Source organism: Pangasianodon hypophthalmus, chromosome 3, assembly GCF_027358585.1.
Source record: "Pangasianodon hypophthalmus isolate fPanHyp1 chromosome 3, fPanHyp1.pri, whole genome shotgun sequence".
Lineage (NCBI taxonomy): Eukaryota > Metazoa > Chordata > Actinopteri > Siluriformes > Pangasiidae > Pangasianodon > Pangasianodon hypophthalmus.
Genome location: NC_069712.1, coordinates 19,758,820 through 19,786,149, shown reverse-complemented (window position 1 = coordinate 19,786,149; position 27,330 = coordinate 19,758,820). Strand labels below are relative to the sequence as shown.

Below are 27,330 nucleotides of genomic sequence, written 5' to 3'. Positions count from 1 at the left end.
CTTGCTTGTGCGATATTGCTTAATTATACATTGGGTGTTTGTATTATAATTACATAAAGTCCATTTTAAAAGGTATTCGAGTAGTGATTACAGCATGTCATGATATTGTTTCAATACAGCCATCAGTGCCGGGACTGTTTAGAAACTGCCATGTGTACTTACAATAATAAACTGCACAATGAAATTAGATTTTTAGCATTGGGGGGCCTTAATAATAGATGATTTTATTGTTGAACTTTCATCCAGTCTCAAATAAAAATTAGTTTGAGCACACTCACCAACATGCAGTTTAATTCAGTTTGAACCCAAGAAAACAGATCTCATGTTGCTGAGCTAGGCTGATCTAGAGTAGAGAGCAAGAGGAAGATCAGAAAGCAAAGGTATTTTATTTCCTTTTCTTCTGCCTGGTCCATGGGGGTTGCAGAAAGCTACATTGGTTTAGCTGTCCTGTGAAGCCCTCAGTGCTTCTCACTGATAAATACTGAAAGAGAAAGCATTCAAAGCCACCCACAGTCACCATGAAGACACTAAAGGAGACAAATGCAATTTAATTTAAACTCAAATTAATTTCAATATTTGATGTCCAGCTTTAGACCTGACAGTTCAAACCTCAAACCCATACCAACTCCAATTTTTGATGTTCCATTTGTTCTGAGGTTTATAGTGTCTTTCATTAGAAAGGACGTCGAGGTAAAACAAAAAAAAAGTGTTTAAATGGTTTCAGAAGGAAGAGGAGACAAATTTCAATGGTCATTTATGAATTCATTTTCAGAGAAGCTGGAAGGTGTTAAAGACTGTTTGTGTTATCTTAGACAAATGAGAAAAAGGAAAGCAGGAGGACAAATGGAGGCTACAACAGAAAGCCCAGTAAATATTCAGATTTGTACCAATGAAATACATTTATTGTATATGTGTAGTTACTGTATTTACTGAGACAGTAAATAGTGTAGGCATTTTATTATTTAGGCAAAATATAAAACAACATACTGGAGTAGAAAATAAGAACCCATTAAAAAACAATATAAATGTGATTACTCTGGGCATTTATTAGAGTCTGGAGGAAAAATATTCCCAATTTAGTACAGCATCATTAGACGGATGAATAACAGATTTCACAGTTGACACAGATGTAAATATGCCAAGAAATTTTCTATGATTTCTGAAATAATTGTGTTTGTGGTGTACTACCCAGCAGCATTCTGAAATTATTTTCTCTACAGTAAAGGACTGTATATTAATGGTGCCCTCAATCTAGTGGATTGATACATTTTGCCCAGGAGCTTTGAAAAGAAACTACCTGGAACATTAAAGAATGATAATATGACCTTGATCATGTTTTGAACACATTTATGCATATTTCTGTGCATGTGAGGGAAACACAGTGCTACAGAGACATATATAATCATCATGCTGAAAAGGACAAAGAGGTTGATGGTGGACATTCAGCGGCAGCAGCAGTTTCACAAACAGCTCTTAGTCAATGTTCATAGCATGTGGATCTGCCGAGACCCAAAATTAAAGCTACAGGATGGAAGATTTTGGAATTTTGCCCTCTCTGGTAGAAAAATACTATCACAATGCAATTTCATGAAGTGGGCTATGCTGCACTCTTCTTCTGTTAATCTCACGGCTACACGTGCACACGTTCAGATAGAAGGCTGGGTCCCAAACAGCATAATACACACTTCGTAATATGCCTAAATAGTAATCATGTAATGATATTCTATTTAGTATGGTAGTACACAGTTTGAAGCATGGTCCTTTTAACTGCTCAGTATTACAGAAGTATTATGAGAATAAAATAATTTATTGTGCTCATCAGTGTGGCGGTCACAGTTACTGAGTAGCAGATGAAAGAGCAAAACCAAAAAAGTTTGGTATGAACCGGATAGCGTTAGTACACAAGCTAAAACCCTCATTAATCACTCACTATCACCAGATATAACCACGGGTGAAATACAAAAATACAGAGAAACTCACAGGCACCTCACATTAGGCACTAGCTGACTATCATGAGTTCTCTAGCTATACAACCTGTCAACCGGGTAATGATACAAACTACACAATAAGGATAAACCAGCTGACTATCATTCATTATCATAACTTTCAACCAAATTAAAGAACAAATAAATGCTTTACCTTTTTTAGCCAAAAAAAAAAACAAAAAAAAAAACAGATGCAAGTCCATCGGTCTTAAATCTTTTTCATTATAGTATTATATTTGACTCACATTCACTCTCCCTTCTGATTGGCTGCCTGTCACCATGTAGTTGAACTTCTTTCGTGGTTAAAACTGAGGCATGATGACATATGATGCATATAATGACCAGAAATTTGTGGATCCCTGACCATCACACCCATATGTGCTTTTTGGACATCCTATTCCAAATTTAGTCCCCTTTTGCTGTTATAATATCCTCCACTCTTCTAGGAAAGCTTTCCACTAGATTTTGGAGCATGACTGTGGGGATTTGTACCCATTCAACCACAAGAGCATTAGTGAGGTCAGGCACTGATATTGGGTGAGGAGGCTTGGGGCTCAGTCAGCGTTCCAGTTCATCCCAAAGGTGTTCATCGGGGTTGAGGACAGGTTTGGACCCAACAGGTTTGTGCCGCTTAGTTCCAGTGAAGTGAAGGGAAATTGTAATGCTACAGAATACAATGACATTCTACACAATTGTGTGCTTCCAATTTTGTATCAACAGTTTGGGGAAGGCCCACATATGGGTGTGATGGTCAGGTGTCCACAAACTTTTGGCCATGTAGTGTATGATGTATGGGTACAAATTTCACACCAGTTCCCACCTGACACAAGATTGTCAGGGTGAGTCACAACAGCCCTGGAATAGCTGATTATAAATGATCACTAATGACAATAATCAAATTATTTACAGTTTTTACAAAAGAACCTATGCACTGTAGCTTTAACTAACCCCACATGAAAAGTTGTGAGCACAAATAGAAAACAAATTTCACATCTAAGTTGTGCTGCCATTTTTGGAGCCTACAAATGTGTTGCTAAAAGTTTGAAGGTACAGTATATGACAAAACAAATAAGCTCAGGCTAGTTAAATGCCAAAGCATTGCAAAGACCTGCCCTGTTTCACACATATTTAAAGAAAGATTTTGCAATCACTAGTTATTCTAATTAAGTCATGCACTAGTAGCTTGTCATTTAAATATTTGCAATAAACTTCACAGAGCCAAAATTAAAACTTGATTCCACCATGTCATCCCAGATCATGCCAATTAGCATTCTGTTCACACATCACTGTTTTCTGTTTTAGCATTTCAGATGAGAAAGTGACAGTGAAGAATGTCAGGTTGTCAATCATTATCAAGAATTTCATAGACATCCTCAATACAACACTGAGCCAACACTGCCCCCTAATGGAACCTGAGACTCAGAGGTGAGGGGATTTACCTGTGTGTGTGACTGATGCACGCAGAAACATCATTCATTATCACATTTATTATATTGTGAACTAACATACCCTCATTTTTTGATATGAGGTGTCACAGGTGTGCTTTATGGGAATATAGAAGATTATAACAGTTCCAACATGTAACTCCCACAGCATTCTTACACACACACACACACACACACACTTCCATTTGCCTCAGATATGAATTTGCCACACTCAGTAACACTCTCTCCTTGACATGGCCGATATTGCTGTCTTAAAGGTATAGAAATAAGCACATAAATAACACCACTGGCAACCAGTTAGGCATGTGTGGTTCCATGAGATGTAAAACTTTCAGTCAATTTCTTTCTGGCTTTAAACTGAACTGAAGAGCTTCTCTGAAAACTTGCAGCACATATCCAGATGTTTTATTTGCCCATGTAGCTGGATAGCTCTTTGTCCATTGTATGTGTAAAGCGATGGTTATGGAAGAGGAGCTGCCCATGGGGAAGAAGCCTCTGAAGCATTGCATCCACGCGGTCACTTTTTAACAGCACCTGAGAATGATGCCAATAGAGAAAGAGCGTTTGACCAACAAAGACAGATAGCTTCATTTACATAATAATAATAAGAATACTCATTTATATAGCACCGTATACACCTCATTATATTAGACGGATGAATAACAGATAGATTTATGTAGCACTTTATACATGTATAATGCTCTTGTGCAACAAGATATAATGGAGATAAGAGTAGCTGAATAAAGGTACGTTGAGATGTCAAAAAACCGAAAGAGATAGTGTATAGAAGGAGAAGAACTGCCTGGTTACCGATGAAAGACTGATAGCACTGAGGAAAAAGGTTTAGAGCTCTGGCTTGAATTAGGAGAGTGACGAGATTTCACTGAGGCTCTGTGGAAGTGAAATCCAAAGCTTGGGTGCTATTCCACTGAAAAACCTGATGCCTGTGGAAGAAAGTCTATTTCTAGGCATCACAAGAAAACTGGACCTAGAGGAGGGGAGTGTATGGGCATAGTACTTCAACAAGGTAACAAATGGCACAGCTGTTTAAGGCTTTGTATGTGGGAAGCAGGATTTTGTTTTGAATACAGTAGGAATGGGGACCCAGTGTAATCTAAAGGGAGTGTGTGAGTAGCTGAATTTTGGATGGACAGGTCTATTAATATTTGGACATTGACAAATTTTCTTTTATTTTAGCTGTCTACCACAGTATATTTGATTTGAATTAAATAATGAATATTCAAAGTGCAGAATTTCAACTTTAATTTCAGGGTATGTACATCCAAATCAGGTGACTAGTGTAGAAATTACAGCACTTATGTGGTCCCCCCATTTTTTTAGGAACCAAAAGTAATTGGACAATTGGCCAGAAGTGTGCTATTCCTTCATTGTTTCACTTACAAGTAAGCAGCTTAAAGGTCGAGAGTTGATTTCAAGTGTGGCACTTGCATGTGGAATCTGTTGCTGTTAACTCTCAATATGAAGTCCAAAGAGCTGTCACTGCCAGTGAACCAAACCATCATTAGGTTGACATATTAAAACAAATCCATGAGAGAAATAGCTAAAACATTAGGCATGGCCAAATCAACCACATGGTACGTTCTTAAAAAGAAAGAATGCACTCTTGAGCTCAGGAACACCAAATGGCCTGAAAGACCACGGAAAACAACTGTGGTAGTTGACAGAATGGTGAGGGAAAACCCCTTCACAACAGTTGGTCAGATCAAGAACACCCTTGAGGAGGTAGGCGCTTCCATGTCAACAATCAAGAGAAGGCTTCACCAGAGTAAATACAAAGGGTTTACCCCAAGATGTAAACCATTGGTAAGCCTCAAAACAGGAAGACCAGATTAGAGTTTGCCAAAAAAAAATACATCTAAAAAACAGCTTGTACAGTTCTGGAACGACATCCTATGGAGACACGAGACAAAGTTCAGCTTGTACCAGAATGATGCGAAGAGAAGAATACGGACTCATTGGATGGTGCTTCACAGTGCAGATAGACAATGACGTTACACATACTTTGAAAGCATCCCAAGACTTTTTGAAGGTGAAAAAGTGCAATGGCCAAGTCGTCATCAGACCTGAATCCAACCGAGTATGCATTTCACTTGCTGAAGGCAAAACTGAAGGCAAAATGCCACAAGAACCGGCATTAACTGAAGATTGCTGCAGTAAAGGCCTGGCAGTGAATCACCACGGAAGAAACCCATCATCTGGTGATGTCTATTTATTCCAGACTTCAGGCAGTCATCGAATGCAAAGGATTTGCAATGAAGTATTAAAAATGGCAGTTTAATTTATGATTATGTTAGTTTTTCCAATTACTTTTGGTCTCTTAAAAAGGGGGGCTTGCATATAAAAAGTACTGTACCTCCTACACTGTAATTTCAAATCCAGTATACTGTGGTAGACAGGTAAAATAACAATAACTTTGTCAGTGTCCAAATATTTATGGACCTGACTGTATCAGAGTCTGGTGAGTGGTCTGGCAGGAAGAGCATTGTGATAATTGATATGGTAGGTTATGAAGGCATAAACTTGAGCTCAGCTAACCTGATTAACCTGGCAAAACTCCCCATTGAAATCAATACAGTGTGGTGCAGCAAACATGGAAGTGCACCGTTAGCCTCAATTTTCATACAGCAAGTTTTAAATAAGTCTCAAATCTAACAGGCATCGAGCTCATGTCTATATATAATTTAGCTTCAGTTTGTTCAACATTGCATCAAGTGTTAAATTAAAAGTCATGTATCTCAGAATGGAACAGCATTGGAGATTATGGTCATATGAATATGTGTGTCAGTTTCAATCTTATTTGTGTAGCACATTTTTTCAAGGGAGTATTTTTTTTACCTAGGCAACTTCAGCATTTTTAAGAGTCACACTCCATCACACTCAACCACACACCTCACTTCCAGGTCCAAGCAGACGCAATTCCTCCAAGCAGTGGCGTGTCAGGTTCCGCAGAGTTCCCTCGGCAAGCAGCAGGTTCTCATGTGGCTGACACACCAGAGTGAAGGCCAGAGCCTGAACCCCAAGCCACAGAACAACACAGCGCCCTGCAAATGGCTCCCCGTGAGCCAAAGACAACACACCATATTCAGCCTCACTCAAAGCCGTGGCCTCTTCTCCGAGCCCAGCCTCCACAAGCACTCTGCCTGACGCCTCCCGGCTTGCAGACACAGCTCTGCGCACCTGCCTGAAAGAAAGAGAGCGAGACAGAGAGAGAGAGAGAGAGAGAGAGAACTGTCACTGGATTCCAGTACAGTTTTCAGTGCACTATTATCAAAACCTCCCCTTATGGCACAGAAGAGTGCAACAACTACATAAAATAGTAGTCCCTTGCAGCTCAAGGAAGAAAAGATTTTAGATAAAATGCACTTGCCCTTTACAACTATAACAGTGTACTTTTCTTGGAGATTTGTAAGGTTTTGTGAGATTTATTTTCTCTTATGTTTTTAAACATGATTTGATTTGAATATGAAATTTAAAATGAAAAGCCTTCTGGGTGAGTTCTGCTCCTGAAGTCTTTCTACAACTGTGCACTTGATCCTCAGCCAAATTAATGGCCCTTAAAGCCTCGTTCAACATGGTTTCAAATGCACATAAAGGCAGGAAAGAATAATATTAACCAGTGATGTCATGTTGCACCTCTCCCTCCCTTTTCCATCACAGAGCGAATGTGTCTGTGCATGATTGCTACTGTTCCACAATTAGCTGGTTTTAATGAGCTTACACTGACTAAAAGGCTGACAACCAACCATTTGTTCATTCATTGGTCTTCAGTAACTACTTCATCCTGGTCAGGGTCACAGTGAACCTGGAGGCAATCCCAGCAACACTGGACCCAAGGTAGGAGATGGGTCACCGGTCCATCACAAGGCACCCTTCACACACGTACACATTCTCATTAATACTTGGGGCAATTGAATGCAGCCAATCCACCTACATGCATGGTTTTGGATAGAGAGTGGAAACCAGAGAACCCAGAGGAAACCCATGAAGAGAACATATGGAACTCCTTGCAGACAGTAATACGATCTCAGGATTGAACACAGGGTCCTAGAACTGTGTGGGGGCAATGATATCCATATCATGCTGCCCTGACAGCAAATCAGTTTGAATTTTTAAGAAATTAAGAATAATATGATTCAGCAATTTGAGGTTCTATAAAAATATGATAATGAATTAAAATTACTTCTAAAAGACTTTTAAAATTTCTGTGATACTGATATCAGTCTCCATCAGAGTATCATTAACTTTAGCAAATCCATTGACAGTAGCTTTGCCATTATTCATGCTTGAATTGCTTGAGCACTTTGTATGAACTATTCCACATAAGGCCACATAGCATGGCCCTAACTACCACAACATTTGTTCAGTGCTGTTTACTTAACCGTCCTTTTGAGGCACTGCAATTAGCATATGCACAAGGCAAAATTTAGGATGTAAAATCAGCAGTTAATTTATACCAGCCATAATCATGTTTCTAGCATTGTTACATGGCCTGTATTCTTGTCTAAAAGAATTTTAAACAAGCACCTCCCACGTGCTTGATTAATAACTCTTGATTGTTGACCTTGTAATTGTTAGGGCAACCCAGACAGCTATTGTGGTATAGTGATATATAGACAGGAATGCATAGACTTCTAGAGCAACACTGTGATAACATAGTGCAGCTGTGCCATAGTACAGTGCAGCTTTTCAAAAATGTATTATTCACCATGACCACACAAACTACTGTGATAATATTATACTCTATCTTGGGGTTGGCTATCAAAGTCATTATACCTTGCAAACTTTGAAAGCATGCAAAAACAACAATGTAGAAGACATTAATCAAAAGAATTTTGCTTGAATAGAAAGTGAGAAAGAATTACCTGACTAAAGTCAAAGCAACTTTTCAACACTGTATCAAAAACAAAGGCTTAATTTATGAATAATGTAGGTAATTTAGCAAAACTGAAACTTTTGTTGTTTTTACTTTGTCATTGTTGGTTATTTTGTGCAGACTGATGGCCAAAAACAGTAACTTTATATTAAATCTATAATGTAAAAAAACTGAAGGGGTTAGGATCTGAATACTGAATCCAAATCCACTGTAAATCTGTGTATCGTCTGTGCAACTATGGTAAGTGACTTTGTTGTCTTGTAAAATTTGGCCTAATGGGAGCATATAGAGATTGAAGAGTAGGGGCCCAAGAAGTAAGCCCTGAGGGATTCCAATGACCATAGTGGTGCTCTCAGATTCAGAATTTCTAAGTGTGACAAAGTAGTCATGGCTAGGTTATGCACATGTGCACTTTTATTTTTCATCAAAATCTAATATCTATCAATCCTCCAATTACCAAATATGGTAAACAGAAAAGTTGCAACCCTTTTGTTCAAACCAAAAGGCACTAAACTTTTGGTTAGGTCACTTTTGGTTAGGTCAATGCATTTTGATAAAAGGATGTTAGAGTAAATAATCTGGCACATTTGTGTTTATTATATCTGCGACTGTATTTCATATGTACCTTTTAAATCAATGCTGACAATGAGTTACGGATGTGTTAGTGACAAGGGCTGAAAAATATCAATCCCAGTGCACTCAAAATCTAGAGCATGGTTCACTCGGAGTAATTAGGTGACAAGAATGTCACTGATAGGCTGAATGAACCTACTGTCTGTGCTAGCAAGAAATTGCCTCATTCAAGCTGCTACATACCATTCTGAGTATTTTTCTCACAACCTTTGGTGGTGCTGTTCCACAAAAATCCAAAATAATCCACTTTTAACCCCAACATTTGCTAATAGCAAATATTCTGATGTGGATGCCAAAAATTAAACCTTATCCTGATGTCCTTTTATCTTTGAAAGACAAGGGCACTTAGCTCCCATTTATACCAGCCGCCCCAGGTGACAACCGACCCCCCGTTCTGCCCTACAAAGAGACTGAGCAGGAAATATCTCACCTGGATTTCTGTGGTTAGGGTTAAAAGGGGCAGCTGATGTGAGCATACTCCTGTTTCTGAATGATTATAGACCACAATAAAGTTGGTTTATATTGGACATTCGCTGCACATTCGAGATTCTCTCTTCTATTTCTCAAGAAATGAACACACAAAAAATATTTTCTTATACTGGAGGAGACAGAGAACCAAGTACAATGGAATATATTTTTAAATTTTCTCCCATTAAAACTCACTGAAGCTAATCTTTCAGAATCACAGGTCATCAGCACTTTATAGTAAAGGAGTCAGTAAGGGACCATCTACAAAATGACATGGGAATTATGTAAGATTCTACCAAGACTATAGTCGTCTACTTTGCCAGATATTTAACATATTGCAGTGTTAGGATACAGTATTTGTTTATTTTTTTTCATAGTATATATTTTATTAATGATCATTAATGACATACATTTTTAAATGAATGACTACACATATAAACTTACTGTGCCACATAAAACCCAGGGTTAATCTTAGCAACTACACCAAACTGCTGTTTTAAAAAAATTAATAAACAAATAAATAAGCAAGTGTTTTTAATGATAATTAAAAAGCTAATGTTAACTTTTTTCTGCAAACATACAGAAATGAAACTCAACAAATTTTATGATTCGCACTATATTATACTCCATTCTTCCTATCAAACTCAATTCTAAAAATAATGAGGATCTTTTGTTAAAAAAAAATCAAACAATTTTTGATTGTAGGAGTTACACATATAAAACAAAATACACTATGATACAGTCTTATTCATATCAACTACAACAAATAGATTTTTAAAAAATTAATTTTTCATTTTTTTATTTAATTTATTTTGCAGAAAAGAAAAATAATCAAAATTCAATATTCAACCAAAGTTTTTGCTTGTAGGTGTTACACATGTAAAACCAAATCCACCATGATAGACTCTATTATTCCTATAACTGCAGCAAATAGTTTTAATAACTCAGTTTTATTATTAAAAAGTTTTTTTTATTTTGCAAAAAGGGAAAATAATTAAAATTCAATAACTTTGATTGTAGGAGTTCCACATTAAATTAAATGAGCTCTTATATAGTCTATTGCTCTTATCAAGTACAGCAACTGCAAGTGGTGTCTAATTTTACTGATTTCCTTTATTTTAGCAAAATATATTAAAAAAAAATCAATAAGGTTTTGATTGCAAGCATTACACAAATGTACTACATTGCACTCTATTATTCCTATCATCTCAATTTATTGTATTTTTTTCAAAATGTATTTATTTTAATGATTTATTTTATTTTGTCCAACATTTTAATTGAAATTTAAAGTTACCTTTTTTCCCCTGTCTCATCTATGCCAAAAAATATACAGACTACAGCTGCTGTATGTAAGTATTTTGTGTAATCGTGATGAAATAAAATAATTTTATTCACACTTTCGCATGTAAAACCAAATGCATCACTGCATTTCTTACTGCTTTTGTTATTGCAGCTTACTCCAATACCTATTTTTTTAAACTCTTTATAAAAAATAAATAAATAAAAATGAATTATGTTTTTATTATTATTAAAGTTTGATAGTATGTAACCACAGAGCCTACAGATGAAAGACCATCTGCAGTAAGGCTTTCCTATATTAGAAGTTACTCTATGATTTAGAATTACAAAAACATTGATGTGTTGCATTTTTCCCAGTACAATGACTCATTAATTCCAAACCCTTAGAGCACACAAAAATCACATTCGACATGTCATCATTTTAATACTACATGCAGCAGAAGCTACACTGTGAAAAATCCCATTGCATATCATTTGGTATTTGGTTGAATACCCTGGCATTTTTAAACTGCAATTCAACAAGACAAACAAATTGGCAAAGAATATAAAAGTTATCATTTGGTATTATTTTACTACATATAATCTGAAAAGACAAAAGTATGTATTTTCCAGTTAATTTTTACCAGTATTATTTTCTTGTTTAGTAATGTGCATACTGTAGTATACTCATATTAAGTTTTCCATTTACAAGCAGACTTTCCAGGGCCACCTAGTGGCCTGGGCCTTCAGCTGCAGCCATTTGCTTTAATAGCAAATTTAACAGCAAACTTTAGTAGTAGTTACATGATCTTAGCATTTCAAGCTAAAGCCTTCTTGTTTAATTTGAGGTGTTTTTCAGATTAATTGTGGATTAAGGCTTTGAAAGATCCTTAAATTAGTTGGCACAGTTCATGGATTTTTGCAATTATCCTTCCAGTAGGTATGAGTATATTCAGTCTGAAGTCTTCTATGCAGAAGGCTTGATGTCTAATCTTAATTCAATTCAATCACAAAAACAACACTGATATAATAAAGGGTGCGGTCAAGCCAATGCCTTGCTGCTTACAGTTTTATATTTTATATTATATAGTTTGATGCAAGTTGCTTAAAACACTCCATAATAGCTCCATCCAGCTCTCCACAAGCTGAGTTAAGTAGCCTTGCCAATACACCAACCAAAGTAGGCAAGCTGGCACCTTCCTATGTAGAATAACGAGATGTCTCAACCTCCTTAAAGTAATATGCGATTAAATTGAATTTTAAAGTATTTTAATGTACAAGCCCCTAGGATTGTTACTATATTTTGCTTAGCGCACATCTTAATGACACTAACCACTGCATTTTAATGAAAAACTAGCCAGAACTGAGACAATGGGAAGATTTAAGAAAGGAACAAAAATGAGACAAGATTTATGGACACAATGTGGAGGTGAAGAAGTCGTTATTAGGGAATTTCAGAAAGAGTACAAATATTCGAGTACCATTGTGCTCAAACATGTGGTCATCACTTTTTAAAATCTTTGGAGAGGATACAGAAAGAAACAGACACTGGTTCTGGGTTGTGGGTTGTGTGGAATGAAAATTGAGGAAGAGGAAGAGAAATTGTAGTTGAAGCCAAAGTAAGAAGGCAGTCACCCAGGGGGGAAAAGCAGTTACAAGCCTGTTATCTCAGTAGAGAGTTTATCTGCAGCCCAGAGTGAGACAGGACAGCCATCTATCATAGTTCAGCAGAGCCCTAGGTGTGAGAATATCCATTGCCTGAATGCAGGCCATTCAATTGTAGGACGTGAAACACCGGAGTCTGCAGACCGCAAGTGCTCAAAGACTGATAAAGGCAGTCTTTCAAATGACAGATCAACTGTCACTGGATGGCGAGACAGAGGCTCAACCAAGCTTTGAATACCAGCGTCCCATTCCACAAAAGACCACTACAACAGAGAGGTGTCAATTTTATGATGATATAGGAGAGGCACCGCTGACTGTTGAGTATTCTGTGCTTAACACAGTGGGGGCAAATGCAATAGATAAAATTTACTCTGAAAGTAAGACAGAAAGGTGTCCAAAAGACAGAGAATCACCCTCAAGTGGGACAGGAAGGACCTTTCACAATTACACAATACTATTTCCTTCAGAATAAAACTAAAATGACCTAGGAAATCCACCATATAAGCACTTAAACTATAACATAGTTGACTTGTGCTCTGAAAGTGAGATAGAAAAGTCTCCCAAGAAGACTTCAAATGGATCAAAAGTTGGAGAATCTACTGTCATACAGTATCAGTCCCTTGAGCGTGAGACAGCAAATTCAAGTGAATGCTCTGAAATTGAAACACTAGTTCACCCATTATAGTTAGTTCATGCTCTGACATTGAAAATGAAGTGTCTCAAAATGGGAGAAAGAGAAATCATTTACAAGAGACAAAAGGAGTAGAGATAGAGGAGTCCTACTTGAATCAGAGTCAACCCCAAACAACCGAGATGGAAAATGAAACAACAAAGATAAAAAAACAGAAATGCGTTACCAAGAAAATTTCAGATTATTATGACAGAGAAAAGTGGAAGCAAGAAATCAAGCCATTAAAAGGACTGAGCAGGCTTAGGAAGCCATGGACACATGTGATTGATAATGAATTCAGAAAAAATCCCATGTTGCCCGCTGTCATTTATGTATCAGCATACAAAAAAGACCATAGTAGGACGCTAATGTGTGCTTAGCGGCTATTTGCATGTTTACATCTTGCCGGGCCAAATACATATTCAGATTGCAAAAGAAAACTACAATTCTTGGTTCCATCAAATTGAGAGTAATCTCAGGAACAGTTTCTCAAGGTGTGAGCAACACTTATTATACAAAACTAAGTGGCCCTCCTCTTGCTGAGATTATGGCTAGAAACATCACCAGAGGTTTAACTAAAAATGTTATTAAAATGATCTCTTCTGAGATTAAGAAATGTGGGTTAGGGTTAACCTAACCTAACCCTAACCCTAACGCCTACACAATGACATCTTAAATACATCTTTCCAAAGAGATCATAAAGAAATGTGACACTAATTCCAGCCATTTTCCTGGATATATTCAGAATTTTCAAGTTGATCCATTCAACAAAAAGACACCACTTACACAACTGGTAGCCTTTGTCTAAAATACCTGGACAAAATAAAAGTGTGTTTTATTACTCACTCTCACTGTCTGGCAACGGTCCCAACTCTCCCCCACTACCTATGGCCGAAATGTTTTACCACCCTTAAATTTCTGGTTGATGCAGTTTCTTTGTAAAGTCTCAAAATTCTCAAGTTTGAGAGTGAAGCAAGTCAAGACAGACTTTAGTTGGGCCTTAATACACAGTGTGATGCTAGCATTCAACAAAGAATCCATCCACACATATCTTGAAAGAGCTTACAAACTCTGCAACAGAAAAGCAGCATTGACTGAGATGTCTAATTTTACTGTGTTGCACCTGTGTGCAGCACATATAATAAAAGCTGTTGCCCAAGTTATCCACAAGCAAACAAGTGACTAGGGTCTTGAAGGTTTCACAACATTTGTATTTGCCTTACTATTAAACTATTACTCTGCAAACATTTAGACAGTTAAGCATTGTGTTGACTGCAGAATACTGCACCCAAACAGTCCAAGCCAGTATTACATTGCTTGAGGACATCACTGCCAAAATGATAGTACCTGAAGTACCTGAAGAGGGGTCTTGTTTCAACGAGAAAACCTTGGATGATGAAGATCCCAGTTATCAAGTGAAAACCAGGTCAGTTTATCATGAGACACTGAGTATTACATGTGCAGAGGCTAATCAAACACTTAAGAACAATGCTTACCACTATCCTGCGATTGTAAAAGCTTTCACTGGGAAGTACATGAGCAAATTCCCTTTATGGAGTGGGGTCCTCTTGGGGATTTGAGTAGATATGCTCAGGAAGATGAGGAACCTAACCAAAGGAAGGCTAGTGATGTACCTCATAGCACAAATTTTCATGTGAAGACATGGTCTGGCATAGTAAAATCATCCATTCTTCAGAAAAAAAAAAAAAACTGTGACCAGGGGTCTTCCTGAGGAAGATTTATTCATCCCTGGCTGGAAGACACAGAGAACATACAGATTCTAACCAGCTCCCTTCAAAACTTCTTATGAAGCCATTACAGTGGCTCAGTGCAGAAGAAAGGAAGATGCTGACCAAGCTGAGGAAACATGGGCAAAGAAAGAAGAGAAAAGTAACGAAGCTTCAAAATCAAAGTACTTCACAGATCCTCTAAATGTTCCAAGGCCAAAACCTAAAACAAGATGCACAAAAAGTCTAACAACAGCTGAAGTGATTGAAGTAAAACTTGTGCATTAAAAGGAGTTTCTGTACAAACAAATAAAATAAAGACAGAAAAAGACTCAATAATGGCAAAGGAGACTGAACTTGAAGAATGCAAATCTACAGATGACGGTAACTTGGATTCAGCTGGTCAAAGTCCTAGCATTAATGAAAAGGTGGAGTTTTTAAAATCTGTTTGCTGTAATTGATAGCAATAATAGACTATCATAGTGCAGTTGGTTTTACATGTGTAACTCCTACAAGCAAAAAGTTTTTGAATTTAAATTATTTTTCTTTTTTTCTGCAAAATAAAAATTAAAAATGAGTTTTTAAACTCTCTTTGCTGTAGTTGATAGCAATAACAGACTGTATTTCATTTTTCTTTTTAAAGAAAAAAACATTTAAATTAAATTTTTTTTTTATTATTTTCTTTTATTTTTAAATCTATTTTCTGTAGTTGATAGCAGTAATAGACTGTATCACAGTGCATTCTGTTTTACATGTGTTAATCCTACAACCAGTTATTGAATATGAATTTTTCATTTTCTTTTTTTTTCCAACTATTTTACTTATTTAATTTTATTAAATGGAGTTGTGTCATTCATAGAAAGAATGGATAATAGTGCAAATCAAAAAAAATGTTCAGTTTCATTTCAATTTGTTAGCTGAAAAATAAATTAGCAATTAAAAACACTTGATTTCAAAATCATTTTGCTGTAGTTGCTAAGATTAACGCTGGGTTTTATGTGGCTCGGTTTTATTATATGAGTTTATGTGTAATCACTCATTTAAAAAAATTATGTTATTAATAATCATTAATAAAAATATATACTGTAAAAAATAAATAAATAACATTTACTACTGCACTCATACAGTAATATAATGTAATATAATGTAATATTGCACTTCCAGGAAGTCTTACCCCACTACTGCAACCTTCAAAATGTGGAAATCCCAGTTTCTGGATTTTTAGTGAGTCTTTTTTTTTTTTTTTTTTTTTTTTTTTTTTATATATATATTATAATTTTATTAGTGTACTTCTTCTTTAGTGAGTTTTACTTCCCACTGTACTGAATCCATACTGTATCCTAACACTGCAACACGTTAAATACCCTGCGAAGTAGACGAATATAACCTTGGTACAATTTTACACAGTTGCCCATGTCATGCACTTTATAGACGGTCCCTTACTGACTCCTTTACTATAAAACGCTGGTGACCTGAAAGATTAGCTTCAGTGGGCTTTAACGGGAGAAAATATATTCAATTGTACTTGGTTCTCTGTCTACTCTCGAGTAAGAAAATACTTTCTGTGTGTTTATTTCTTGAGAAATAGAAGAGAGAATCTCGAATGGCAGCGAATATCCAATATAAAACCAACTTTACCGCGGTGCATTATGGTTATATAGGTTCCTCTGAATATACACAATAAGGGGAGGTGAATGAAGTTACACTGAAATACAGCACGTGAAGTCGCAGGTAACAGCACAGAGTGTGAGAGGGTAAGGTTGGTAACTTGTGGGCTAGAGGATATTACCTGGCCACAAGCCCGAGAGTCTCCTTGTGGGCCAGTCGCTGCTGCTCGGCGGTTCGGTGCAGCAGTGTGGGTTCCTCCGGGCCGAACAGGCGAGAGTACAGAACCCGGCTCTCACCGGCACAGAGCGCGCTCACCGGACACACGGTGTGGATGAGAAAGCACACCACCATGACTGCTTTAAAACTAGAACAGGACAGGAACTACAACAGGATTTACAGAGTTACTAAATTAAGAGTAAGTGTAATTGTATGTCTAACGTGTAATGATAGCGTTAACATGTATTTTAAACAATATTAAAGTTACACAGTTGAATATGAACTCCAGTGAAATGGATATATATTTAGCAACAGAAAAAGACATTTAACTAGCATAACATATCGTAGCCCTTGTTACTTACCACTTTTCCTACATTTCTATTCCAGCACACTTTTGGAACTGTCAGAAAATCACGTCTTATTGTAAAAAAAATCTATTAAATGAAGGCTGTCTGATCACTCCACCGTTAAACACAAAAACATTTCCGGGTTTAGTCATGTGACCTGGGACAAGCGTCGAACTATACAACATGTTAACACTAGGTGGCGACACTAAATCAGAGTTCAGCGCTCAATGCGCTTATTATACAAAATAAGAGACAGATGTTAAGGCCAAAGGCTGTTTCCTCGTTAATTGTTCTCAATTTCGAGAATCAGTAAACATTCCAACTCTAAATAAATTAATTAAATCTGACACTAAGTCGGATGAATGGTGCAGTTCAGCAGCAGCTGGTCTGTGGGGAGTTTGCTGAAAGAGCTGTAACAAAAACATTCATCTCTGATTTACTCAGCTAAAACATAAAAAAAACTGGTTATAATACTGTATAATATCTGAAACTTCGTCTGCACCTAAAATTAAAAATATATATATAATTTTACTACAGTAATGCAGTGTAGTAAACAGTGAAATCATTCTATATGTAATATCTCATTTGCTATCAATAAACAGGTCTTTAGTTTAAAAAAGAATGCAAAATGGATAAGAATTACAGCAAATCATAAAATGCTGTCACGCATTTTCTATAGAAAGATTACTTTCTTGGTTTTGGGCGGTGACACGACCATCTCAACTGCAGCAGTTGAAATGTGTGTGCAAACACACAGAGCAGCTGTTACTTAACAACTGCTAGACATGCTCACTTAACCCTGCAGGGAAGAAACCCCCAGTTCACATTTATGTTAACCAGCCAGCAGAAGCACATACCAGTCAAATCCCCCACAGTAAGCCAGGGAAAAGAGAGTGAGAGAAACTGACAGAATTATGAAAGGCTTCTACTTAACCATGATTTGCTAAAAAAAAAAAAAAAACTTTTTCAAAGGTTACAAGGTTAAAGTAACTAAATCACTAGTTTCACTGATGGCATTCAGTCCACATCCCACTTTTTCCCAGAAGTAGGTAATTTATTAGTGACCTGATTGAAAGCAAATTCAATTCAAACATGTAGTTCCACTAAAAAATAAACTTCTTCCTGTCACCTTTCCAAAGGGTTTTGTTCAGTCAAAAAAAGTGCATTTAGTTTGGTAAATATATCTGTGCAATTTGTGACAGCAGGCCTCTCAACTCCCAGCTGCAGACAGATCAAACCTGTAATTTGTGTTATAGCTCTGTTAGATCCCCCATATGTAGATTTTACACAATGGTACAACAGTGCACCTCTCCAGATTCTGAGAAAAAACATCCCCTACAAGTCATTAAAAGAAGAAACTGGTTGCGTGTTACTTCTGTTGCCACCAGCTGAGACGCAAGTGGAAAGAAATTAGATGAGGTGAGAAGAAGGATTAAGCTAAGCACTCAGACACTGTTTAGGCTGACAAACTCATCATCTCTGACAATGGGTTAAATTTCCGAAAAACTCAGTTGCAGTAATAACAGGATGTGGCCGTCATAGCAGTTCCAGCCCAAAACTGCCAATGACAGTAAAGGATATGCTTTTAAATTTAGAAGCACTCTGACCCAGTTATTCACTGAATGGAAACTCACAATGTGTATGATCCTATTTTACTCAATTCTTATGTGGCTATTAAGCCCTTGGGGTTTTGTACCAAACCACAAGAATAAAATTGCTTAAAGTACATGAATTTTTGTTACCATTTTGCATACATGCATTATTATTTATTTTTTTTTTTAAGATAAGTTCTCAGCTTGTGACTTGACTATCTGCATATACACACAAAATGTATATGTCTTAGTAAAACTACTATTTCTGGCAAATCAAGATAGCTTTTAACTAATTGAAATCATTAAGTGTCTAATAGTCATCTAATAAAGCACAAACTATAAAATCTTTGGCCTTAAATTAACAAGACTGATTTAAATTTAGATTACATTCATACTTAGGTTTAATTTGATACATCACATGGTTAAAACAGCCAAATGCTTCCTCAGTCATCCAGAGCCATTTTAGAAGTTCTACTTATGTTTCCTACAAGACTTGGATGGAAGCCAAGCTCTAATCATGCACTGCATTGCAGACTCTTCACTTAATTCATGTGGCACCTACACACACCCTATTGTGTGTACCCAGTTTGTAGCCTGCATTTGCCAGAGAAAATATTGAAACAATTAAAATTAAAAAACAACTTACAGAAAACAAATAAACCACTCATTTTCATAGCATGACAGAAGTGCACAAATGCCATGAGTGACTTTTACCTCAGATGAAACCCAAAAAAAACCCACAAACAGCCATGTGGATGATGGCAGTAATCAAAGTGATAAATAATTTTCCATCATAAACTTAAGTAGATTATGTGGAATGGAATCTTTAAGTGCAATTTCCCTCTTCTCACTTTTGGAGGGTAAAGAGACTTTGCTAGAACTTTATGACTGATATGTGCAAATAGGAAACTTATTGCAGTACAGTAGAGCCTGTAGATCTGTTTATACAATATCCAAATTTGACTGTATGAAGGGTTTGAATTGACAAACAGAAAAATCTGTTTAAATTGGCATTTAACACAAACAGATGACTTTTTTTTTTTTTTTAAGAAAAAACAAACACCCACAACCCACAGACAGCAAAAGAACTTGGAGAGGCATATAACCCCACAAGGGGGAAGAAGTCACATTTGCACAATTAGATTAAAGTAGTTTATTCCCCCGACATCACATCGTTATTGCAGTTAACACAGATCTCACACTCACACACACACAGGCCCAGACATGGCCAAAAGCACAGAGACTCAATACATCAGCGTACACACAGAACATTAGCATTTAGGGAAAGGGGAATCATTACACCACAATTTGTTATTTAAAAAATATTTAAATAAAATAAAAAAAAAAAAAAACTGAAGTTACATGCAGGTTTATTGCTGGGCATTTTGGTGAACATTAAGGTCATCTCACGCTGACCAGCAGCAATCAGCCAAGCCTGACCCCTGAGTGAGTGCAGTCATAGACAGGTTCCATGACAGATAGTTGCTCCCACCCCCTAAAAAATTATGCTTCCAAATCAAATCTCAAAATACTGGGATCAGCATTAGAAATATAATCTTCTCAAATGGGAAAATAAAACAAAACAAAAAAAAAAATGGCAGTGCAAAATGGCTAAGTAACCCACACACTGCATTCACTATTACTCTAAAATTCAGGCCTTCTCACACAATTGAACAGCACTAGTCACATTCATACTCAACTGTTAAAAATCTATCAAAACAGTTAGATACCTTCTTTAAAATAACCACTGATATTGACCTATATTATTGGAATGTACATAATTGAGTAAGGACATTTAAACACTGGCTGGTTCTGATATAACTGTAATTACAATAACTGTATAAATGGCTCAGACCCAGATTGGCAGGGACAAAGACTGCATTTGCATCAGAAAATAAAGGAGCACTCTCCACCATAAACACTAGAAATGTAAGTGCTTTGAGGTCTTCAACTGGAATGGGGAGAAAATTGGAGTGACAAAACAAACCCACCAGCAGTAATCCACTGAAACAGGTAAAATTGTGTGTGTGTGATTGAGTTAAGGCAGTAAGTGTGCTTTTTGACCATGGGCAGATGACCTGAACAATATCCAATATAATTCATTAGGTCACTGCCACATACTGATCATGTGAACACAGTGTGTGAGTGAGTTTAGGCAGTAAACCTGAGCGCATGTTTATGTGCCTCAGAAATTTTTAAGACGGCTGTACATGTCTCTTTTGCTGCGCTCTCCAGCCCATGTCCGGCTCTTAAGGCGAAACTTCCTAAGATCATCCTTAAAGTCCTCATGATGCATCGGCCTGTACTCCTGGGGCTCACATTCCATCTGCACATAAACACACAAAAATCAGTAGAGATCTAAATTATAAAAACACACCCACCATGGAATGCTAAAATCACTTAGAACAAAAAGAAAGACATCACACACCTTATGTAGGGGAAAGAAGTCCTTGTAGCCTCCCTTTAGTATGTAGAGTTCAGGGTAATGGAGATTGGGATATTCATTGAGAACCCGGTCTCTCTCGCGAACAAAGCGACACATTCGTGGGCCACGTTCAGACGAAAACTCACAATGGAACACCAGCAGCACGCGCTTTTCAGGGCATTCTGAAAGGATGGGCTGTTTGAAAAAGTGCTCCTCAACCTGGTCCTCTTGATGCAGGTTTAGAGCACCCTGACAAAACAATTCAAATCAACAAATGAACAACAACAAGTGTAACACAGCATTCAAGAACTCAGATGTAGAGTACTGCTCACAATACATGACTTTTGTGTATATTGCTTATGTAGTGTGCACACTGCTATCACAGACACTAAACAATCTTTCACCTGGAGAGATCACTGCCACAGGGTTCCTAAACTCCAAATCCCACTTTCTCATAAAAATAAATGACTGTCTAGCTGTGCCATTTAGTATTTAAACAAAAATAAATATGCTAAACATGTGAAGGAAGGATTGGTTGGGGAAATGCGGGCAGTTTGTTTTTATTTTTGTTGTTCTTAACCATTTGGGTATGACATGCCAAATTTCTTACATTTTGCTCTCACATAAATAGACATAGCATATACAACTGGATTCTGGAATCTGCTGCACAAGACAGCAGATGAATCCTCTCAGACTCTCAGTGGCTGTTTCACAGCACGGTGTCACAGATCCCCAAAACTAGTCTGTAACAGGTAAATTGGGCCTAAAATCGTGCAGCATTTATTCAGCATTAACAGCTTCAAAAGTTAAACACTTGAGGCACTGCCTACAGATCAACACAAAGAACAGAACCATCCTCACCTTGATATGCCCTCCTTCATACTCGTATGGATAGCGACAGTCAATGATAAACAGCCTCTCCACCACATCACTGTACCGTCCATTCATTGCGTTACACATCTGATACCACAAATGGAGGAAGAAAGAAATTTGAAGATAAACCGATAATATAGAACTCAGTGAGTCTAGTGCTAAGAATAAAGTTCTGATTACATCGAGTGAGGAGTGTCTACTTACAACTTCTGGGGTGATGTATTTCAAGTCTTGGTGTTTTCCATCCACCGTGGGCAAAGCAGGAGGCTTAAATAAATAACAAATAAAAGGGAGATAAGCATATCAAATCTACCCCGGAACTGGAAAATTTCAGCCAAAGTGTGGACATTCAGACAAACTCACCTTGGTAAAATCTCCTATCACATTACTGGGGTCAGTGTCCAGTAGTCTCTCTATCTCTGCATGATTAAAAGATTTTGAGCGCTGAACCTGTAACAGAGGGAGGTCAGAGTCAGGAGCACGATGTTTGCAGAGATGTCACTCATTTGGTGTAGTCACACAGGTGATGGGTCTAACCTGTTGAGGAATAGCATCCTCCTGCTCCGTGGCTGTGACATGTGACCCAGCGACGCTCCTCCTCCTCTTCACACGCACAGGCGTGTTCTCATCTCTGGGCCTATCTGGCCTTTTAAGTGGAGCACGGCCACCTGTTGGCATGGAAGGTGAGCGAAACAGCCCTCGTGGCCGACATCGAACCGGCTGCAAACCACAAAACAAGACAACAGTCAGCTATGGGCATAATCAGTGTGGCATCTGTTCATCAAATCTGTAAGAAGCATACAAAGTTATGAAGTTGAAACATACCGAGTCTGCAGCATCCATGCATTGGTCAGCAACCAGAGGAGCAGTGAGCAAACTGGCCATTCCCATAGGTACCTCAGAGTCCGTCTAGCAGTGTCAGGGAAAGGAAAATGCATACACATTAACATTTACCTGGTTTATTTACATTTTTAAATGCTGCACAATCCCAGCCCTTCCACTTTACATTTACTATTCTCTTCTCCTAACACACATCTCACCTCTACATCATCGAGTACATCTAAAAAGCCATCGTCGTCGTCGTTAGGAAAGCTGGAGAATGATGTGCGTCGCAGTGTGAAGGGACTGTCACTATCTGGTGAGGCTAGCTGATTAGATGAGGTAGGAGAAAGCTGTGGGAATGAGAGAGGGATTTAAGTCACCATGTTTTCCATCATCAAAATGCCAACGACAATGAAAAACTGAAGAACGGAGGTTCAAATCACCGTTACCATAAGAGCAGGAGCAGAGTTGGGCCGGCTAGCAAAAGCCTCCTTTGCCTCCCCAGTTGAACGCAGTCGACAGCGAGAAACAGGCTTGCTGGGCTTCTTAAACTCAAAACTTGTCTACATAAGAAGGTAAAAAAGATAGGTAAAGCTAAACAAACGCTCACTGGAGAGTTTCACAAATGTGACTCGCACCAAAGACTTACATCATGCAGGTTCTCCTTGTTGTCCAAGCTGAGTGTGCAGCTCTGACTAAAGACGCCATATCGAGGCAGATCAGAATCTTTACTCTTCAGATTAGGACTGTGACCAAGCAACTGCAGCTAGAGACGACAAAAAAATGTAAAAAATTTTAAAAAAGGAAAAGAATGAACAACTGTCTAGTTTTCACATTATAGATAAAGCAAGGCTCAAACATCTGACCTTTGCCTTAACACCATCAATCCACCTTGAGCAGTACCACTGGCCATACTTACCGGTAATGAGTTTATCCTGCGAATAGGCATTCTTCTGCAAAGACAAAACCATGACAATTTAAATCATTTTAAAAATAAATATACAGGTTTCAATTTGGCTTTGGCTCAAAAAAGTATCCACTTACTCATTTATCACTCTAGTAGCATTCTGTATGGCCTGCTCAAACCTGAAAGACGGAGCAAAGACAGTTGGATGCATGCCTGACAAGAGTCTGTCAAATAACAGAACACACAAAATTAGGACACAAAAGAACTTAACAACTTATTTACGTTCCAAGACTGGGACCCTCACCACACACTGGGGGTTAAACACATTGTGATCCCCACCTGTATGCTAAAGAGTTCCTATAAGGAGAAAGAGGATTGGGTCTTCTAATCAACCATATGCCCACACGACGCTAACCCCTAATGCAAGCCTCCTTTGTCAGAGCACAGAATGAATGGTGCTTTGAAGGGGGAGGAGGAAAAGAGTGTGTCTTTTAGAGCAGAGGAAAAGGGAGAATTAGCGAGCCGAGTGCTGCCAGGTTGGTAGGGGGGCCTCCTTTCATTACCCCGGCCCAGACAACCACACGCTATCCACACTACTCTATTCAAAAAGATTGCGAAGTGTGCCGGTCCATAAGCCCAACCCCCTTGTGCTTTGTGCAAAAAGGCACCCAGCACTACCGCATGAGTAACAAACAGCTGCTAGTCGAAAGGGGGCTGTAGATGAATGGGATCTTCACAAATAGCAATTGGTCAAAAAGGCAGCACACCTCTGAGTAGAACGGCAGATGTCCAGGCATGCATGCCTACAGAAAGATAGGCTGCTGCAATTACAATAACGCAGAATAAGCGGTCACATGCAGTCACACATTTTCAGCTGGCACATGTTATGCTACTTAAGTGAAATGTAATGGCTCCATAAAGTCCTTCTTTACAGCACATCTGTTACCTAAACAAGTGATGTAGTGACCCCATTTCTATAAACTAACAGACACAATAAGTTATAATGAGTGCAGCTGCCACAACGCAACCCAGTCCCTAGAAGATATCTAAGCCTGCCATATGCACTGATCACAAACAGCAGGAATTAGATTTATAATCCTCAAGCTTAACACTCACACATGAAGCCACAATAAGACACCACCAGACGAGTGTTTATTGTCTGTGTATGTCGCGGTAAAACATTCACCATCCATAGCTTGGTAACGAGCATAAAAAGCTGAATCCCATCTGTAATTTTAATCACAAATTACAAGCCTGATGCAGTCTACAGTTAGTATTCACAAACAAAGAAATAGCTTCCTGTGTTTCTGGCCTTACTGTGAACATGCCATCAATGGTCAGTTTTGGATTTGGTACAATTGTTGTTCTTTTGTCTACTCCCATTATGGATAGCCATAGTGGATCCGCTTATGGTCCGCATATTTGATTTGGCACAGTTTTTAATCTGGATGCCCTTCTGAACATGTCCCTCCCCAATTTTATCTGGGCTTGGGACTGGCACTGGGAGTTCACGGTCGTTTGCAACCCCAGTGCCTGGGGTCGGTTCCCTGGCCAGGAATCGAAACCCGGCTGCAGCAGTGAGAGCGCCGTGGCCCAACTATAAATTAGAATAAACATTAAAATGTGATCGGTTAAAATAAATATACAAAATAAGTATAGTATATAACTATTCAGTAGAGTTTGATGCTGAATGTAATTTCTTTTCATCAATAGCTGAACAGTACCCAGAAAGGCCAACAGGAAATGGGGAGAATGTTGGCCCTGGGAGGACACCGTGTGGATGCTGAAAGCTTGGTTGGAGAATGCTTAACGCAACTGTAAGTGTGGCTTTCTCCAAATAATGTGTGCCGTTAGATTCTACCACCAAGTTAGTAAAAGAACAAAATTAACAACATAGAGAACATCCCAGTGCAACTATGCAGCACATATTGAGAGGTTCAGCAGGATTACCGACATCACTTTTTGGTGATGAGAATCTGAACTGGGTGGCAAAATTAGCATAGTAAACAGTTTGCAGAGCTTTAGCACAGTCAGTATAACAATAACTCACTTTTTTTCTGCATCCACTGGGTCCACAGGGCTGGGAGAGTCCAGGCCCAGTCCTGAAACACACGAGATGGAGGGAGCAAATTAGCCCACGCATTCCATACTACATTCCAGCGACATGAGCATACTACAAAACAAGTAAAATGCACAAAACACTACCAATGTATATTCACACTTAATAATGACCCCGTCATTATTACCATTGAAATGTTTTATATGAGAGCGAAGAGGGCGGCGGATTTCACCTGCATCTGAGGAAGTGTCGGAAGCGAATGATGGAATCTTCAGCAAGGGCACATTTTTCTCCATTTTCTTTCTTTTGGGGGTCTCACATTGCCTAACAAGGGAAAAAACAGTTATAAAATCACTCATTAAGGCATTAAATTACTAATAAGCACACAAAATATTTCCTTCATACACAACTAAACGTTTTAGAGCGCTACAAAACAGCTCCTGAAATAGGAAGTAAGATGCACTAACCGGCTAATGTGTTAGCAAGCTAACCAGACCTGCTAGCTGGGACCAACATTCAGAGCTGAATAAAGTGGCAGCGACTAAAAAGGAGAACTGTTGTTAGTCAGTAATGCTCACCCTTCCAGAACAGCGAGATTGTCCATGTTGAGTGTCAGGTTAGTCACAGGAGACAGCACGGCGGTAGTTCCGGGGGAGAAGAGGTTTTTGATGCAGGGGGAGCCCTTTAGCCCAATCTCAGGCAGAGCTGGTCTGGAAACTCTGAGGACTGAGTCAGGGCCCGCGCACAGCTCCAGGCTCACAGGGCTGAAATCGCCTGCAACTTCACAGAGCTCCATTTCTACACTCTGGCAGTGCTAGAGGGCGATTCAAACCAAAACTTCAGCCAGTCTTCGGAGTGGAAGCGGCAGATAGTCTTACCACACAAAAAGTTTAACCAAGGGTTAGCTCGGTGGCTAGCTTCTTAGCAACCAGTTTCATAAAATATTTTGTTTAGGGTGAAGAAAAACACACCGCAGAACCGCACATGACGTCGACGCCTAAAATAAATAGTCCGGATTGAACGAATCGTATATTTTAAAAGGTCATCTCCTTTGTTCCTTCTTGTCAGAGAGCTACCGCGTCAAGCGCACTCTCTCCGACCCTTTCCACACTCTGCTATGAGAAAAGAAATGCTGAGCTTAGCCCTTATTTATGTTCAAAATAGGCAGCACACGAGCGGCAATCGGTGTAACCAATCAGCGAGCTCGATACATCTGATCTGTCCAATCAGAGTAGTTTGCTTTTTTCCTCCGCGCTGTTCTTTAAAAAAGTGGGCATGACAGGCACACCCTGTGGCCAATCAGCGATTAGCGCACGTGTCACGACATCCAATGACGTTCTGTCTTTGACGTTTGCGGGCGGCAGTAAGTAAAAAAATATCCGTGTAGAAAGAAGATGATTTTTCTTTTCCCGCGGAACGATTCAAGCCCAGCTTGGATACGCCCTCAACAAGAGCTCAGCCAATAGTAAAGCAGGAGCCACGCTCGGAGTGTACCACAATCTCCAAGATAAAGGTTTAAATTTTAGTACTTGAATTGATAGGAAATGCTACCAGTCTAGAAATATATACAGGATAATTTAACTGAACGCCATTGAAGTAGTAAAGAATTAAAGATTTAGTAAACTTTCACTGTTGCGTTTCAATACATCTGTATTTAACCAAACTTTTAAAAACTACATACCTGATTGGCTTTGTGATTGTTACAGGTATTTAAAC

The 27,330-nt window shown here is 38.3% G+C and overlaps 2 protein-coding genes across 6 annotated transcripts; both read right to left on the bottom strand.

Annotated features, from left to right (window-relative positions):
* Nucleotides 1-1,022: 1,022 nt before the first annotated feature.
* On the bottom strand, nucleotides 1,023-17,264 carry ap5s1 (adaptor related protein complex 5 subunit sigma 1). Of its 2 annotated transcripts, none has more exons than XM_053232829.1 (4): nucleotides 16,952-17,264; nucleotides 16,555-16,737; nucleotides 6,341-6,632; nucleotides 1,023-3,964 (listed from the first exon to the last, which is right to left on the bottom strand). In XM_053232829.1, exons 2-4 carry the CDS (start codon nucleotides 16,722-16,724, stop codon nucleotides 3,836-3,838), a joined length of 591 nt encoding a protein of 196 aa, XP_053088804.1. In that variant the 5' UTR covers nucleotides 16,725-16,737; nucleotides 16,952-17,264; the 3' UTR covers nucleotides 1,023-3,835. The 2 variants fall into 2 exon arrangements, with proteins under 2 accessions (XP_053088804.1, XP_026789697.2); XM_026933896.3 differs by having other exon boundaries at nucleotides 16,555-16,754; nucleotides 16,952-17,244.
* Nucleotides 17,265-19,666: 2,402 nt separating this feature from the next.
* cdc25b (cell division cycle 25B) lies at nucleotides 19,667-26,821 on the bottom strand. Of its 4 annotated transcripts, none has more exons than XM_053232827.1 (15): nucleotides 26,193-26,821; nucleotides 25,802-25,938; nucleotides 25,606-25,657; nucleotides 23,693-23,779; nucleotides 23,568-23,601; nucleotides 23,298-23,414; nucleotides 23,098-23,211; nucleotides 22,867-22,998; nucleotides 22,652-22,735; nucleotides 22,364-22,546; nucleotides 22,190-22,276; nucleotides 22,031-22,093; nucleotides 21,815-21,913; nucleotides 20,957-21,202; nucleotides 19,667-20,854 (listed from the first exon to the last, which is right to left on the bottom strand). In XM_053232827.1, exons 1-15 carry the CDS (start codon nucleotides 26,408-26,410, stop codon nucleotides 20,714-20,716), a joined length of 1,794 nt encoding a protein of 597 aa, XP_053088802.1. In that variant the 5' UTR covers nucleotides 26,411-26,821; the 3' UTR covers nucleotides 19,667-20,713. The 4 variants fall into 4 exon arrangements, with proteins under 4 accessions (XP_053088802.1, XP_053088803.1, XP_026801564.1 ...); XM_053232828.1 differs by having other exon boundaries at nucleotides 23,693-23,734; nucleotides 26,193-26,819; XM_026945763.3 differs by having other exon boundaries at nucleotides 25,847-25,938; nucleotides 26,193-26,819.
* Nucleotides 26,822-27,330: the final 509 nt, after the last annotated feature.

Excerpts from the sequence above, each read along its gene's own strand:
- cdc25b (XM_053232827.1), bottom strand. The coding sequence starts at position 26,410 with ATGGAGCTCTGTGAAGTTGCAGGCGATTTCAGCCCTGTGAGCCTGGAG. Across the intron at positions 25,658-25,801 it reads TCATATAAAACATTTCAATG|GACTGGGCCTGGACTCTCCC; the intron begins GTAATAATGACG and ends CGTGTGTTTCAG. Across the intron at positions 22,094-22,189 it reads TGATAGGAGATTTTACCAAG|CCTCCTGCTTTGCCCACGGT; the intron begins GTGAGTTTGTCT and ends TATTTATTTAAG.
- ap5s1 (XM_053232829.1), bottom strand. The coding sequence starts at position 16,724 with ATGGTGGTGTGCTTTCTCATCCACACCGTGTGTCCGGTGAGCGCGCTC. Across the intron at positions 6,633-16,554 it reads ACTCTCGGGCTTGTGGCCAG|GCAGGTGCGCAGAGCTGTGT; the intron begins GTAATATCCTCT and ends TCTTTCTTTCAG. Across the intron at positions 3,965-6,340 it reads TGCTTGGACCTGGAAGTGAG|GTGCTGTTAAAAAGTGACCG; the intron begins GTGTGTGGTTGA and ends CATCATTCTCAG.